The 12,293-nt window shown below is 39.1% G+C and overlaps 1 protein-coding gene across 5 annotated transcripts in view; it reads left to right on the forward strand.

Annotated features, from left to right (window-relative positions):
• Positions 1-3,909, forward strand: part of KCTD16 (potassium channel tetramerization domain containing 16) — a 284,019-nt gene extending 280,110 nt beyond the window's left edge. For all 5 annotated transcript variants that reach the window (XM_034656207.1, XM_019795133.2, XM_034656208.1 and 2 more), the window contains one exon: positions 70-3,909. In XM_034656207.1, the coding sequence (XP_034512098.1) occupies positions 70-524 (455 nt within the window). In that variant the 3' untranslated portion in view covers positions 525-3,909. The remainder of the gene's footprint in view (positions 1-69) is intronic.
• Positions 3,910-12,293: the final 8,384 nt, after the last annotated feature.

Here is a 12,293-nt window from a genome sequence, read left to right on the forward strand (position 1 = left end):
AGGTGCTGTGCTGTTCCTCAGGGCTGAGCTGGCTGGTATTAACCCCTTGGGTGCTGTGCTTGCTTGCAGGTGAGCCTTCAAGGTGGTCACCCTCCCACTGCGACTGCTGCTGCAAGAACGCCACAGGTGACAAGGAAGGGGAGAGCGGCACATCTTGCAACGACCTCTCCACCTCCAGCTGCGACAGCCAGTCTGAGGCCAGCTCTCCCCAGGAGACTGTCATCTGTGGGCCTGTGACACGTCAAGCCAACATCCAGACTCTGGACCGTCCCATCAAGAAGGGTCCTGTGCAACTGATCCAACAGTCCGAGATGCGGCGGAAAAGTGATCTACTCCGGACTCTGACTTCGGGCTCCAGGGAGTCGAACGTGAGCAGCAAAAAAAAAGCTGTTAAGGAGAAGCTCTCAATTGAGGAAGAGCTGGAGAAATGCATCCAGGATTTCCTAAAGATCAAAATCCCAGATCGGTTCCCCGAGAGAAAACATCCTTGGCAATCTGAACTTTTACGGAAGTATCATCTATAGGGGAGGGCCAGGGGTGGGAGAAGAAACGAATCATGTCACCATTTGGAAATAAACCTCCTAATGAAATTCGTATTTCAAAAGGAAAGTAATAACTAACAATACGTTTGTTACAACACAGTAGCCCATTGATATACTACTGCCTATTTACCTAGTTCACCTTAACATTTAAATCCACAGGGTAGATTTCTTTCCAGATGTGGAATGATAAGAAAATCTCTTTTTGGTTCCTTCTTGGTTTGTTTGTTAACTGGATACCACGCGCTGAGTATCTTATGTATAATGAGAGCCAGCTATCTAAGAGTAGCTGAGAGGCTTTGGGAGTCCTTTATCCCAAACTGGGTTTTTCTCTCATTTTCTACCTCCCTCCTTTGAATGAGAATGTGGTAGAAAGAGATCTGGCCCAATGGCATACGTTTGGGTTTTTTAATTTTCCTTTTCCCTTTTGTTTATGGGCCAAGGGGGGAAATGGCAGATTTATATGACTTTTCACTCAAATCTATTATGTGCCAGTTTATATTGACACCGTATGCATGAGTATTTGTGCAACACAAGCACAGCGATGTCTGTACGTACACACACTGCACATGTCCCCAGGGCCTGGGCATCCTAAGGGGAACACCCTGCTCCCAGCAGCCCTCTCTTTGACTACTTTAGACAGATGAGCCTCTGCTCCTTTCTTAAAACCCTCCTGGGAAGATTTCCCAGCCTCTCTTGGCAACTCTTTCCAACATCGAGTAACCCTGTTCGTCAACAAATTGTCTTTCTTATTTTGAAATTAACACCCTCAGACTCCATTTTACAGTTCTGCTCTTTCTCTACACTAGGAGAGGGTGAGAAGAGCTTAGTAAAACATTCTTTGTATTAAAGAAACAAACATTCGTATCAACAAAAATTATGACTCAGTGACCCCACACTCAGCCTTCTCTACCCTGAGCTGAGTTACCTTCCTTCTGTCAATGTTTTTAGTCCTTACTGCCCATGTTTTAATGGTGTGGCTTTTTCATGTGATCCACATTCAGTTCTCCGCGTCCCTGTGTAGTTGTGGAAGTAAGAACAACACACAGTACTTGAATAACGGTCCAGCCTTTTGTTTGTTTCTTTAAGAGGGAATTGTATTCCACACACCACCTAATGATTTCTCATAACTTTTTAGAACTAGAGTGCTACGTTGTTACTTTCTTGTAGCCAGTTTTGTCTGAGATTCTGGGATTTGGCTGTGCCTGTACTATGATTTGGCTGTCATTTCCCTGATGAGTATGAACAGCTCAACTAGATAACTAAAGCTTCAGAATTAAGGTTTTGGCTTTCTAAACTATCTTTCTTGAATACATCTTTGACTTGTATAGACACAGCCAAAAAGAAACTGTTAATAGCCATCGATCCATATGACTCTGTATTCTATTAATGTACCAGTAGCTCTTTCATAGGCTTGTGGTAAATGAAGATTAAAAGACCAGTTTTTGTTTTCAGCATTCCTCATGCATTTCAGTGGGAACTTAAAAAATAATTTGTCAATCATTATTTGTGTGCCAAGCACTCCTAATTTTTTTTTATTGTGTGTGTGTGTATGTGTATATGTATCACAGGTAATAAAGGCAACTGGATGATGTCTGTAGGAGGGAAAAAAATAATGACAATTGCTTCCTTTTGAAATATTTTGTTGATCACATTTTTTATGTAAGAGGTTCTCTCTTGAGTCCTTTTATTAGTACCCATTAGTACATGGGTATCTTCCTGAATTTTTGTAATTCTTGCCCTCACATCTGGGCAACAAACTCAGCCAATGTTTTCCTGTCCTGAGTCTACAATGGAATTTAAAGTTCTACTTGAGTGAAAGAGAAAGTTCATTTCGGGAGTTGAGTTGTCAAGACAGTTAACATTTATGGATTTAAGTGGTGTTCTTTTATGGATTAATATACTAGCAGGCATTTGTTCTTAACTACAGGATAGTTTTATAAAGCCCTAGCAGCATGTCTTCTTTCTTTTCAATGTTTCTTAATACCACATCATCCTATTAATAGAGGATCCTGCAAAGAATCACAGAATTTAATGGGTCAAGAAGAAGTTGAAGATAGATAAAATATCTTGAGACTCACTTAGATCAGATGATGCTTGTGGCCCTTTTGGAGTCTGGCATCTACATCAAATGGCTAAGTTCCAACATCCTTAACTTTCATACCTAACTCTAATGGTATTAAGATAGAATTACACTAGTAAGAACTAAAGAAGGAAGAAGCTGTTAGTCAGCCCACTACATCCACTGCCTGCTTTAAACAGGAAACTGAACACTGCAAAGACAATGTTCATGGCATGCTTTTTCTGTCCCTTGACCTATCATGAATTTTTTTTTTCTCCTTAGGTATTCCTTATACCCCTAGTGAACAAAGCTAGTGGTAGGAAATCTGATTAAAACAATAATAACATTTTTAATCTGGGCCATCTCTAGATGGACACCCACCCCGAATATTCCAAATAGCTAAGACAACAGCACGGTGTTTATTTGTGTGGGTGTTGGTATAGACCTGAGTATAGCCCTGGTCAGTAAAAAGCTCTGAGGAGGCACCAAGTCAATGGAAACCTTTAGTCCTAGTTTGAGTGAAGTTATCAAGTGAGGTGTAGGTGGCTCGCCACGTTGGACATGATTTCTGGGTAAGTGAGTTAGAGGATTAAATGCTCTATTGATCCCAATTCTCTTCTGCTTCCCTGAGCTTGAAAGTTTTAAGAACTTTTAGTTCACTTCCAGACAGAACAATATATGTGGTTGGCTTCTTGGATATTGGTTATGAAGAGGGTCGTAATTTGCTGACGCGAAGAAACCAATAGCATCAGATGGATCATGTGATTGAGGAATCATATTTGTAGATCCCTAACTTAGGGAAATCCTCAATACTAAAATCCAGTGACGTTGGGGAGGTCACTCTCTACAGGTATGCGGATCTCCTGGAGTCGAATATATTTATCTAGTCCTCCGACCTGCTATCAAAAACAGACTGTTCGGCAGGAAAAGGGGAGGACAGGAAAATAAAACTGAGATCACTCAGTTCGTGTGCTCTCTCTGCCCCGCTAAGAAAAAGCTACACCGAGGTGTGGTCATAAAACGACCCTGTGAGGTGGTCACCACAATATGCAGTGGTGTTCCCCTTTGATTGCAGGCAGTTGTCTCACTGGAAATGCATGCATGGCAAATTAAAATAAAGGGAACGATGCGCACATCCTGCGTTCCCTTTGCTCTTTATTCGCCCATAGATGCGTGTACCCCCACCTGATTCACTTTAGGGATACACATTTAGTAAAAGAAAACAAATGGAAATTTTCACTTTTCAGGTGCTCCTTTGATTCAGAGGCAGCTTCACTCCTAGCACGGATGTGTGCTCTTCGTGGCAGGTCCTCTTCTTTGTCGACTCCTTGTGCTTCTGGATTACTTTCGCTTCTCTGACCTTTATTTATTTATTTATTTTTTAAATTTTATTTTATTATATTATGTTAATCACCATACAGTACATCCCCAGATTCCGATGTAAAGTTTGATGCTTCATTAGTTGCGTATAACACCCAGTGCACCATGCAATACGTGCCCTCCTTACTACCCATCACCAGTCTATCCCATTCCCCCACCTCCTCCCCTCTGAAGTCTTCAGTTTGTTTCTCATAGTCCATAGTCTCTCATGTTTCATTCCCCCTTCTGATTACCCCCCTTTTCTTTTCTTTTCTTAGATTCCCCTCTGATTGTCCTTTGTCTCTGCCAAGCAAAACATGCTCCAGTGAGAAAAAGAAAAGGCACGTATGGTGTTTTGCAAAATTACTTGACACCAACTCTCATAATGGGAGCCAAACGTTGATTCTTAGACATTTTCCTTTGTAACAGTTTTAACCTTCCAACTTTGTATTTACCATAATGAGTTAACCCAGAGCGCTTGAGTGATGGTATTTTCTGCCATGAGGTATCATGTTGTGGAATCTGACTAACCTTGGTCTTCCTAGATGATGTTTGCTAGAATTAATAAGAGTCTTTCTGTAGACTTTTAGGAAGAATTCTTTGTCACCTCCACCTGACATAGCAATTTTCATAGGAAAAATGAAGAAAGTTATTTTTTTCCCCTGGTGACTCTGTGGCAGATAAATATTTCTGCCAATTTGCATGCTGGGTTATAGGTTTAGTATGGGCCATTTCTCTCTTTAATGTCTTGGTACTGTTGGCATCTTGCAATCTTGATGGCCCACTGTTCCAATTTATTTGTTTTCATTTATAGTGTCAAAATAACACACTAGAGAAGGAATCAGAGTGAGTATTCTGTATTCTGAGTTAAAATGGAGTTAGATGTCATTTGTACAGGAGTGTACAATGATTAATATCTACAGAGAAATTAGACCAAATGAAACCTGCTGGAATGGGTTTGATTTATATTGCCTTCATCTCTCTGGTTTTAGATGAAATGGTTATTGCTCTCCACCCCTACTGAAAGAAAAGAGTCTTATAATCACCATGTTGTGATACAACCACAGAGCTTATATGTTTGAAATGTCTGTATTTCTCATCTTGCAACATACATTAGAATGGAGATTCTTTTTGTAGTGACCCCCATTGCAAACTTTTTAGCAGTGGTTTTCAAGACTCAGCATGCACAAAAATCACTTTAAAAATGCAGATCCCTTTACCCTAGCCCCAGAGAGTCATTCAGAAACTTTGAGCAGGGCCAAGGAGTCTGCATTTTGGTCCAGCATCCCTCATGATTTTGATGAGACGGTCTGTGGACCTTCCTTTAAGAAATCCTGCTGTTGAGGAGTTGACTGTGCAGAGGTCCACATTTTCTCACTTCCTTTCACTTTCTTTCCAGTACAAAGAAGTCAGAGTTCGCATTATTCATTAAGAGGAAAGGCCCAAAGAAGAGCATCGCAGGACCAGGGCAGAGTAGATTCCATGATTCCACTGCCCCTTCCTCTGCCTGTCAACCACCTTTCCATTCTGTTTGTGTTTTCATGTTTGGATTTTGTTTTATTTATTAATTTTTATTGTTTTTGTTGTTGTTTTGTTATGTTTTTGTTTTTTTGCCAGACTGAAAGCCTGCATCAATATAGTTTTCTCTCTGTGTATTCTGGGTAGATGGGAGCACATCTCTGAGTGAGATATATCCTTATGATACCCATCAAGGAAGGAAAACAAATGAACTTTTCAAAGGAGAGTTGTTCATTTCCAGGCCTTGTGCAGTGTGAGTCAGAGGAACTTGAGAATGATCCATAATTTAGGGTGGTGTGTATGGCCCCAAAGATGATTCCATTAACTGCACATACGAACACCACCAAAATGAATATGAAATGATTAGTGAATTTAGCTGCATTTCACCAATGAAATCCTGAGTCATTGAATTGCTAAGTTTGTCCAATCTGACTCATTCAGGATTATGAAACTCTCAGATAGTTGAAGATTCTGGACTCCAATATTAACTAAAAACTGCAAGCAAAACCCATGAGGGAAAATAAATACAAAAGAAAGAAAGAAATAGTGAATTCAAGATAGTGGTCATATTTAATACGCAGTGACAAGAAGGAGATGAAGTTCTATATTTTACCACTCACTCTGACTGGAAAGGAAGGCCATACTCTGATTATTCAGATAGAAAAAATTCTGGAGAGTTTCAATGATCCAGTTGGTTCTATCCATATAACAGAATAACTGGGCGGCCATCAAATTTCCACGTGATAAGAGAAATAGAGAATGAGTGGCTTAAATACACACTTGTGATCTTCAGTGAATATTTAAGTGAAAACAACTGTCACAGGAATGTGAAGAATGGCTAATGAAGCTAATAAACTTGAATTGATAATTAAGATTATTCAGCCAAGATTTTTTAAAAATGTTAAATTTGATTTAGCTCTACTTCCCAAGTGGGATCCTTTTACTGCCCCAGCTTCCTAACCTTTAAAAAATGTTCCTCTGGTTTGTGAACAAACTATGTTGTTTATTGGGTAAAGAATTTTTAGTTCCTAGACTGTCATCCTTACTTTACTTAACGAATCTACTTTGAAAAAGCTAAAGGAAAATGTGCCCCAGCCCTGCAACTCTCAGAGCGGTTTGTCCTGGGCTGAGGGGTGGGGATTTTCCTGTTAATCAGCTTCCTAAACAGCACTTGCATGCCAACTAGAGGATTCAGTGTCTCCTTTTTCCAGCAACCTCTTCCATCTTGTCAGTTTATTCTTAGAATTGACCTTTAGCTAATCTACCTGCATTTGCACAATAAAAATCAGCATGGCTTCAGGCTCTCTCTGCTGCGGCTGGTTGGCTCCCTCCATGACAAATGGAAGTGGATTGTTGCACAAGGAAGTAGTGGAGAAGAGTAGCTTTATACTCGTGCCTATGTGTGAGTGGATGTGAGTGTGTATGCACACATGTGCCATTTTTAGGTCGACGTCGGGTCAGTGGCTAATGCCCATGGTAATGCTACATGAATGTGTGGGAAAAGTCTTTGGTTACAAAGTTTCACAACTTTTAATTCAGCACAGTAGTCTGTCTTTACTCTGGGTGTCAGTGCTTGACAAAGTGGAGTGAAGCTGGTCTTCTGTTGTGAAATTCAAGCATCACAGATTTCTGGGTAAAAATCAAACCCATTTTTATTCATATAGTCACTAGTGGCAGTGGCATTTACTTAAAAAAAATACTGAAAAGGAAAGGAAAGAAAAAGAATGCACGAAAGCTAAAATATACATAGAATTCACAAGTGATCACTAGCAGTTTTTCTCAATTGCAGCCAGTGGTCAGTGGTTTATTCTTGTATGTGAGAGACAGAACCAATTTCAGGAAACATTCTCCTCTGATTTGTGTGGGTTATGTGTATTTAAGGCAGTGGCTCTCATTCAGGAGTGATTTCTGTGCCCCGGGGGACTTTTGGCAATGCCTGGAGACATTTTTGATTGTCATGACTTGAGAGGTGCTAACTAGCATCCAATGGGTAAAGACCAGAGATGTTGCTAAACATCTCAGAATGCACAAGACAGCCCCCACGGCAAATAATTAACCCAGCCCCAAATGTCAATAGCGGTGAGGTTGAAAAATCCTGAATTAAGGGTTGGCTCTGATTTTCCAAAGCATTCTTAGCACGTAGAGAAAGGACTTCTGGGTCAAGGATAGGATGAAATAGCACAAAAGTAATTAGTAGCATCTTAAATCAGTACAGAGTTTATTTTAGATTAGATACAGTTGTCCCTTTATCTAGAGGTGAATGCTGAGATGTAGAGAGAGAAATTAAGTCCTATTTCCCAGGGTTTCAGTAGTGATGGGGCAGGGTGTGGTCTGGGTTTCTGTCTTCTGTCTATATCAGTTGCTTTCTGCCTCAGAGAAACGATACTTTGATGAAGTCATCAACCTTATAGCAACCAAATGTATTGGGCGGAAAGCGGTTTGGGAGCATTTTCAGTTCACGTGACCCAATTAGGGAGGTTTTTCAAGCTGAGCAACAGTAGATAACAGGTGCTCTTAGAAATGAAAGAGGAAAAAGGTGGGGGGAGCGCTGGGAATAAGCTAATGATTTCATCCTCTTGAACTGCTCATTGTGTACCTTGTTTCTTTAGGTTGAAAATCCCCTCACTAAAGATGACACCTAGATCTTGGAAAATATTATTGTCAGACTCATACAGGTGGTTCCTATGCCCTTATTTTCAAAGATGTGACAAGTCTAAGCATAAACCCTGACTACTGAGCGGCCTTATTTCATTTGTATGTACTGACTTCATTAGGGCATGAAACATGGGTGTCTTAAATATTTGACATTTTTCTTTTAACTTATCATACCAACATCCCAGTGATGGAGTCAAGGCCAGAACATTCTATCCTCATTTCATACAAGGGAAACTGCAACTCAGAGACTATAAGTCATTCATTCATTTGTTCATGCATTCATTCGACAGGTATTTTTTGAGTGCCTACCATTTACAGGTCACTGTCGTGAGCATTATAATCTACTAGGAAATCAAATTTGCGATACAAAACTTGAATTCAGATTACCCAAATCCTAGACTAACATTATTTTTGTATGTAATCCTGATCCACATTCTAGATTTCTAATTTAAATATTAAGTTATAAATAATGTATATTAAGGAATGCATGCACATAAGAAATATGTGCCAGAAACTCTAATATGTGATTTACATGCCTTATCTCATTTAATCCTGTAACAACTCAATGGAGTAGGCCCTGTTACTGTCCTCGTTGTACAGAGGTCAGTGAGACTCAGAAAGGTAAAGTAGCACTTATCTTGACAGTGGCAGAGCCAGATTTTCCTCTGGGTTTATTGGACTCTAAGTCTGATGGCTTAACCACCTCATTATATAATGTCTTGTCTCTGTTCTCTGGATTTCACCTGTTTCTGGTTTCTTCTATTCTAACCAAAAGGTAGCCAGGAGGAATCCAGCCTGACACCCTTCCAGAAAGTCATTAGATATTTTAAGTGGCAAATTCCATTAGACATGCATTTCCCTAGGACATAAAGGAAAGACAGGTCTGGAGGGTTAGTTTTGCCTACTACAGACTGTACTTCATGACGCAAGCCCTATCAAGGGGCAGTAATGTTTAGAACAAGTATCTGGTGAGTGCTGATACCCTATGTGTATCAGTATTCATTACCCAATGTGGCAAGATAGAGTCCAGGTTAGGACAGTGGCACCTATGCCTGCTTGTTGTGCTGCTTAGACGTTCCCAGGGCAAATTTCGTGAGAGGTAAAATAGGTGTCTGTGCATGAATGTGTGTGTAGGTGCATGTATGTATTATTTTTGCCTTTCGGCCTTTTGAACAATATTGGTATTTGTTCAAAACAGGTCAGAAATCCAAACATGATTGGCTGCCCCCAGCATCCCATCATTACTGTTCCAGGTTGAAAAAAAGAGAGGCAGCTACAGAAAAGAAACTGCACTGAGATATGTGTGTGTGCGTGTATGAAGAATGTATGCACATATGTGTGTTTATATATAAATTTCATGTATATATGTATATATGTGTGTACATCTATCTAAATGTATATATATCTATACATATGTATACACACATAAACAAATCTCATAGTTTGAAACTGGGATTTTGAGTTGTAGGGGTTATTATTATTATTATTTATAATGGGTTTCGTAGATAGTTTAATATAGTTCTGTTTTCCAAAATTCTCTCCCACTATGAGTGTATATATTTATGGTACAGAAAATATGATTAGAATACCTTGGTTTAACATCTATGGATATGAAACCAAACAAAAGTGCATTTAAGGAAAAACCAAACTTGTAAAAACTGGCTTTCTTATTTCAACCATTTGTTGGAATTTCAAACTATTTGTTTTCAAACATGATAATTCCAAAAGAAAAGGAAAGAAAAGGGAAAAAAACCCAGAAGAAAAAAAAAACCCACCAAATAAATATGATGATGTTTAAGAAAAAAATAAGAAAATGTAGGTCTGTGAGAGCACAAATTCAGTGGTTTTTACGCTAATGGTACTTCACCTATTAGTGGTTGGTTTATTCTTTCCTACTGATTTCACTTCATCATTCATGGGGGGTTCCTGTGGCCCTACACAGTTTGTAGGTGGAGCTAATTATCTGTTTAATTATTTTAAAGCTATAGTAAATAATTTATAATATGCACATTGTAAATATATACTAAAGCTTAAGGGCACGTTGTAATAATAACCAAACACTTTCTAGGCTCCTGCAAATAATCTTGTAAGCCTGTTTATACAGACACCAAAATAGCTGCTCAAAGAAGAAACAACATACAGTTAAATGAAAACAATTTTGCTTACGTTTTGGCATCCTATAGACATTATGGCCAAATGATTAAAATTGGGGTACTCTGAAGAATATGGTAAGGTATATTTTCATTCATAACCATGTGCTTTGCATATTTTGGAGAATGTGAAACTTGTTTTTAGTCCACCTATGCAAACAGAGCTTCCCTGGTGCTCCTTGGGATAAGTTTGTATGCACACAAATCCACACCCTCAGGAGCAGTCTGACTCTGAGCCCAGGGACAGGCTACTTGTCCAAGCACAGATTCCTTCTCCCAGGGACCTGTCAGGTTTGCTCATACAATGAGAAGCGTTTGCAAAATAATTGAGTATGGTCACTTTTTTTTCCCCATAGGCTCCCTGCAGATGTGGTCTTAAAAGCATATGAAAGAAAATCAATTTTGTAGCAACTAGATGCTCTAGTTAGATTTAAGAACACTTGAAGAAGGATTGGCTTGTTTTTCCCAAAAATTTTGGAGCAGAGGGGGGAATTTACTTCATCCTTGGCTTCAAGTTCCCCTATCACTTTTTCTCATTTATTCATTTTTAATTCCAAAGGAGAATGTTGAATCAGGAGAATTTTGCTTAAAATAATCTGGTTAGTGTCTAAAAGGACAGACTAACGTATTTTTGTAAATCATGAGGGGTGGAGAAATGGAATTCCTGGAGTGGTATCCTTCTTAGAACACGTAGAAACACAAACCTAGGGGACTTGCGTTTCAGAGAGTCCTACTGAAAGCTGTTAATGGAATCTGCTGCAAATGGGTCACCATTTAGATGAGTGATGGAGCCTAGCTCGCTTCCCTTTGAGGAACTTACTCTGTAGAATCAAGAATCTGTGTGTTGGCTGAAGGAATTTAACTCATGATCTCATTTGAATTCCTGTTCCCCTCATCTTTCAGAACCAGCAGAGCACTGGGTTGAACCTAACAAATATAGCAATTTGTCCAAATTAAACGGACGTGTTTAAATATTATCAGCACCATCCTCGACACTTAGACAAATAAAGACCCTGTTCATGAGGTTACCTGAAGATCTCCAAACACAGTTTGCCAGGGATTATCAAGCTCCTCTTAACATCCATTGCTGATGCTTTGAATGTGATTGTCAACATAGACAGAGGAGTCTGAATTTTGCTGGTACTAACATCAAGTGGTGATCTATTGGAGCCTTGCTCATGCTACTTTTTCCTGACCTCATTCAAGTGCTTGATGACTTGGGTCAGTTTGTTGCACACTGATGTATACCAAGTGACACCCACTGAAATTACCTCTTCTCCTTTCCAATACAGTTCGCTTGTACATAAGTGTAATGTCAAATTGTTTACAGGTTCTTTTTGTGTATAATTGTGATAGCAGATTTAGCTCAAACTTTAAAGGAATCTGTTTACTGAATGGTGTTAAAATGAATGTGCTTATTACAGTATAAACATCATTAATTATGGACTCACACGAATGCATGTCTACCTGTTGTCAATTTCCAGCAGCTCGGTTATCCAGCAAAAAGTCTGCGGTCTGTGAATAGCAAATATACATAAACTGTGACTCTAATAACTCAGTAACTGTTTTTACCTTGGTATGTAACACTGTAGATTTTAGCCTGCTGTATTACTTTCTTACCTATTTGTTTGGGGGAGAGAGACATAAAAGATAGTACTACTAGTTGTCCCAATGGAATTGCACACCATTTTGGCAACCATTGGTCCACCTAAAAGGCAACTGCCTATTGATGGAACAATGGCCCTAGGCAACATATAAATATATACATACATATCTATGTATGCAATATCTACAATGCTAATTACTACCATCTATTTTCACTGCCGATGGAAACTACTATTTTCTTTGGATCATTGATGATATAAAAAATTAATTTGCTATTATCTGCTTTCATATTCTGTTTAGTTCATCTAGTATGGTAAATGATACAGGTGCAGTATCAGTATTGTAAAATTGTGTGGTGAAGACTACAAAAGTCATTCTGTGGATATATTTTAAAAGGCAGACCAG

Source organism: Ailuropoda melanoleuca, chromosome 3 (assembly GCF_002007445.2).
Source record: "Ailuropoda melanoleuca isolate Jingjing chromosome 3, ASM200744v2, whole genome shotgun sequence".
Taxonomy (NCBI): domain Eukaryota; kingdom Metazoa; phylum Chordata; class Mammalia; order Carnivora; family Ursidae; genus Ailuropoda; species Ailuropoda melanoleuca.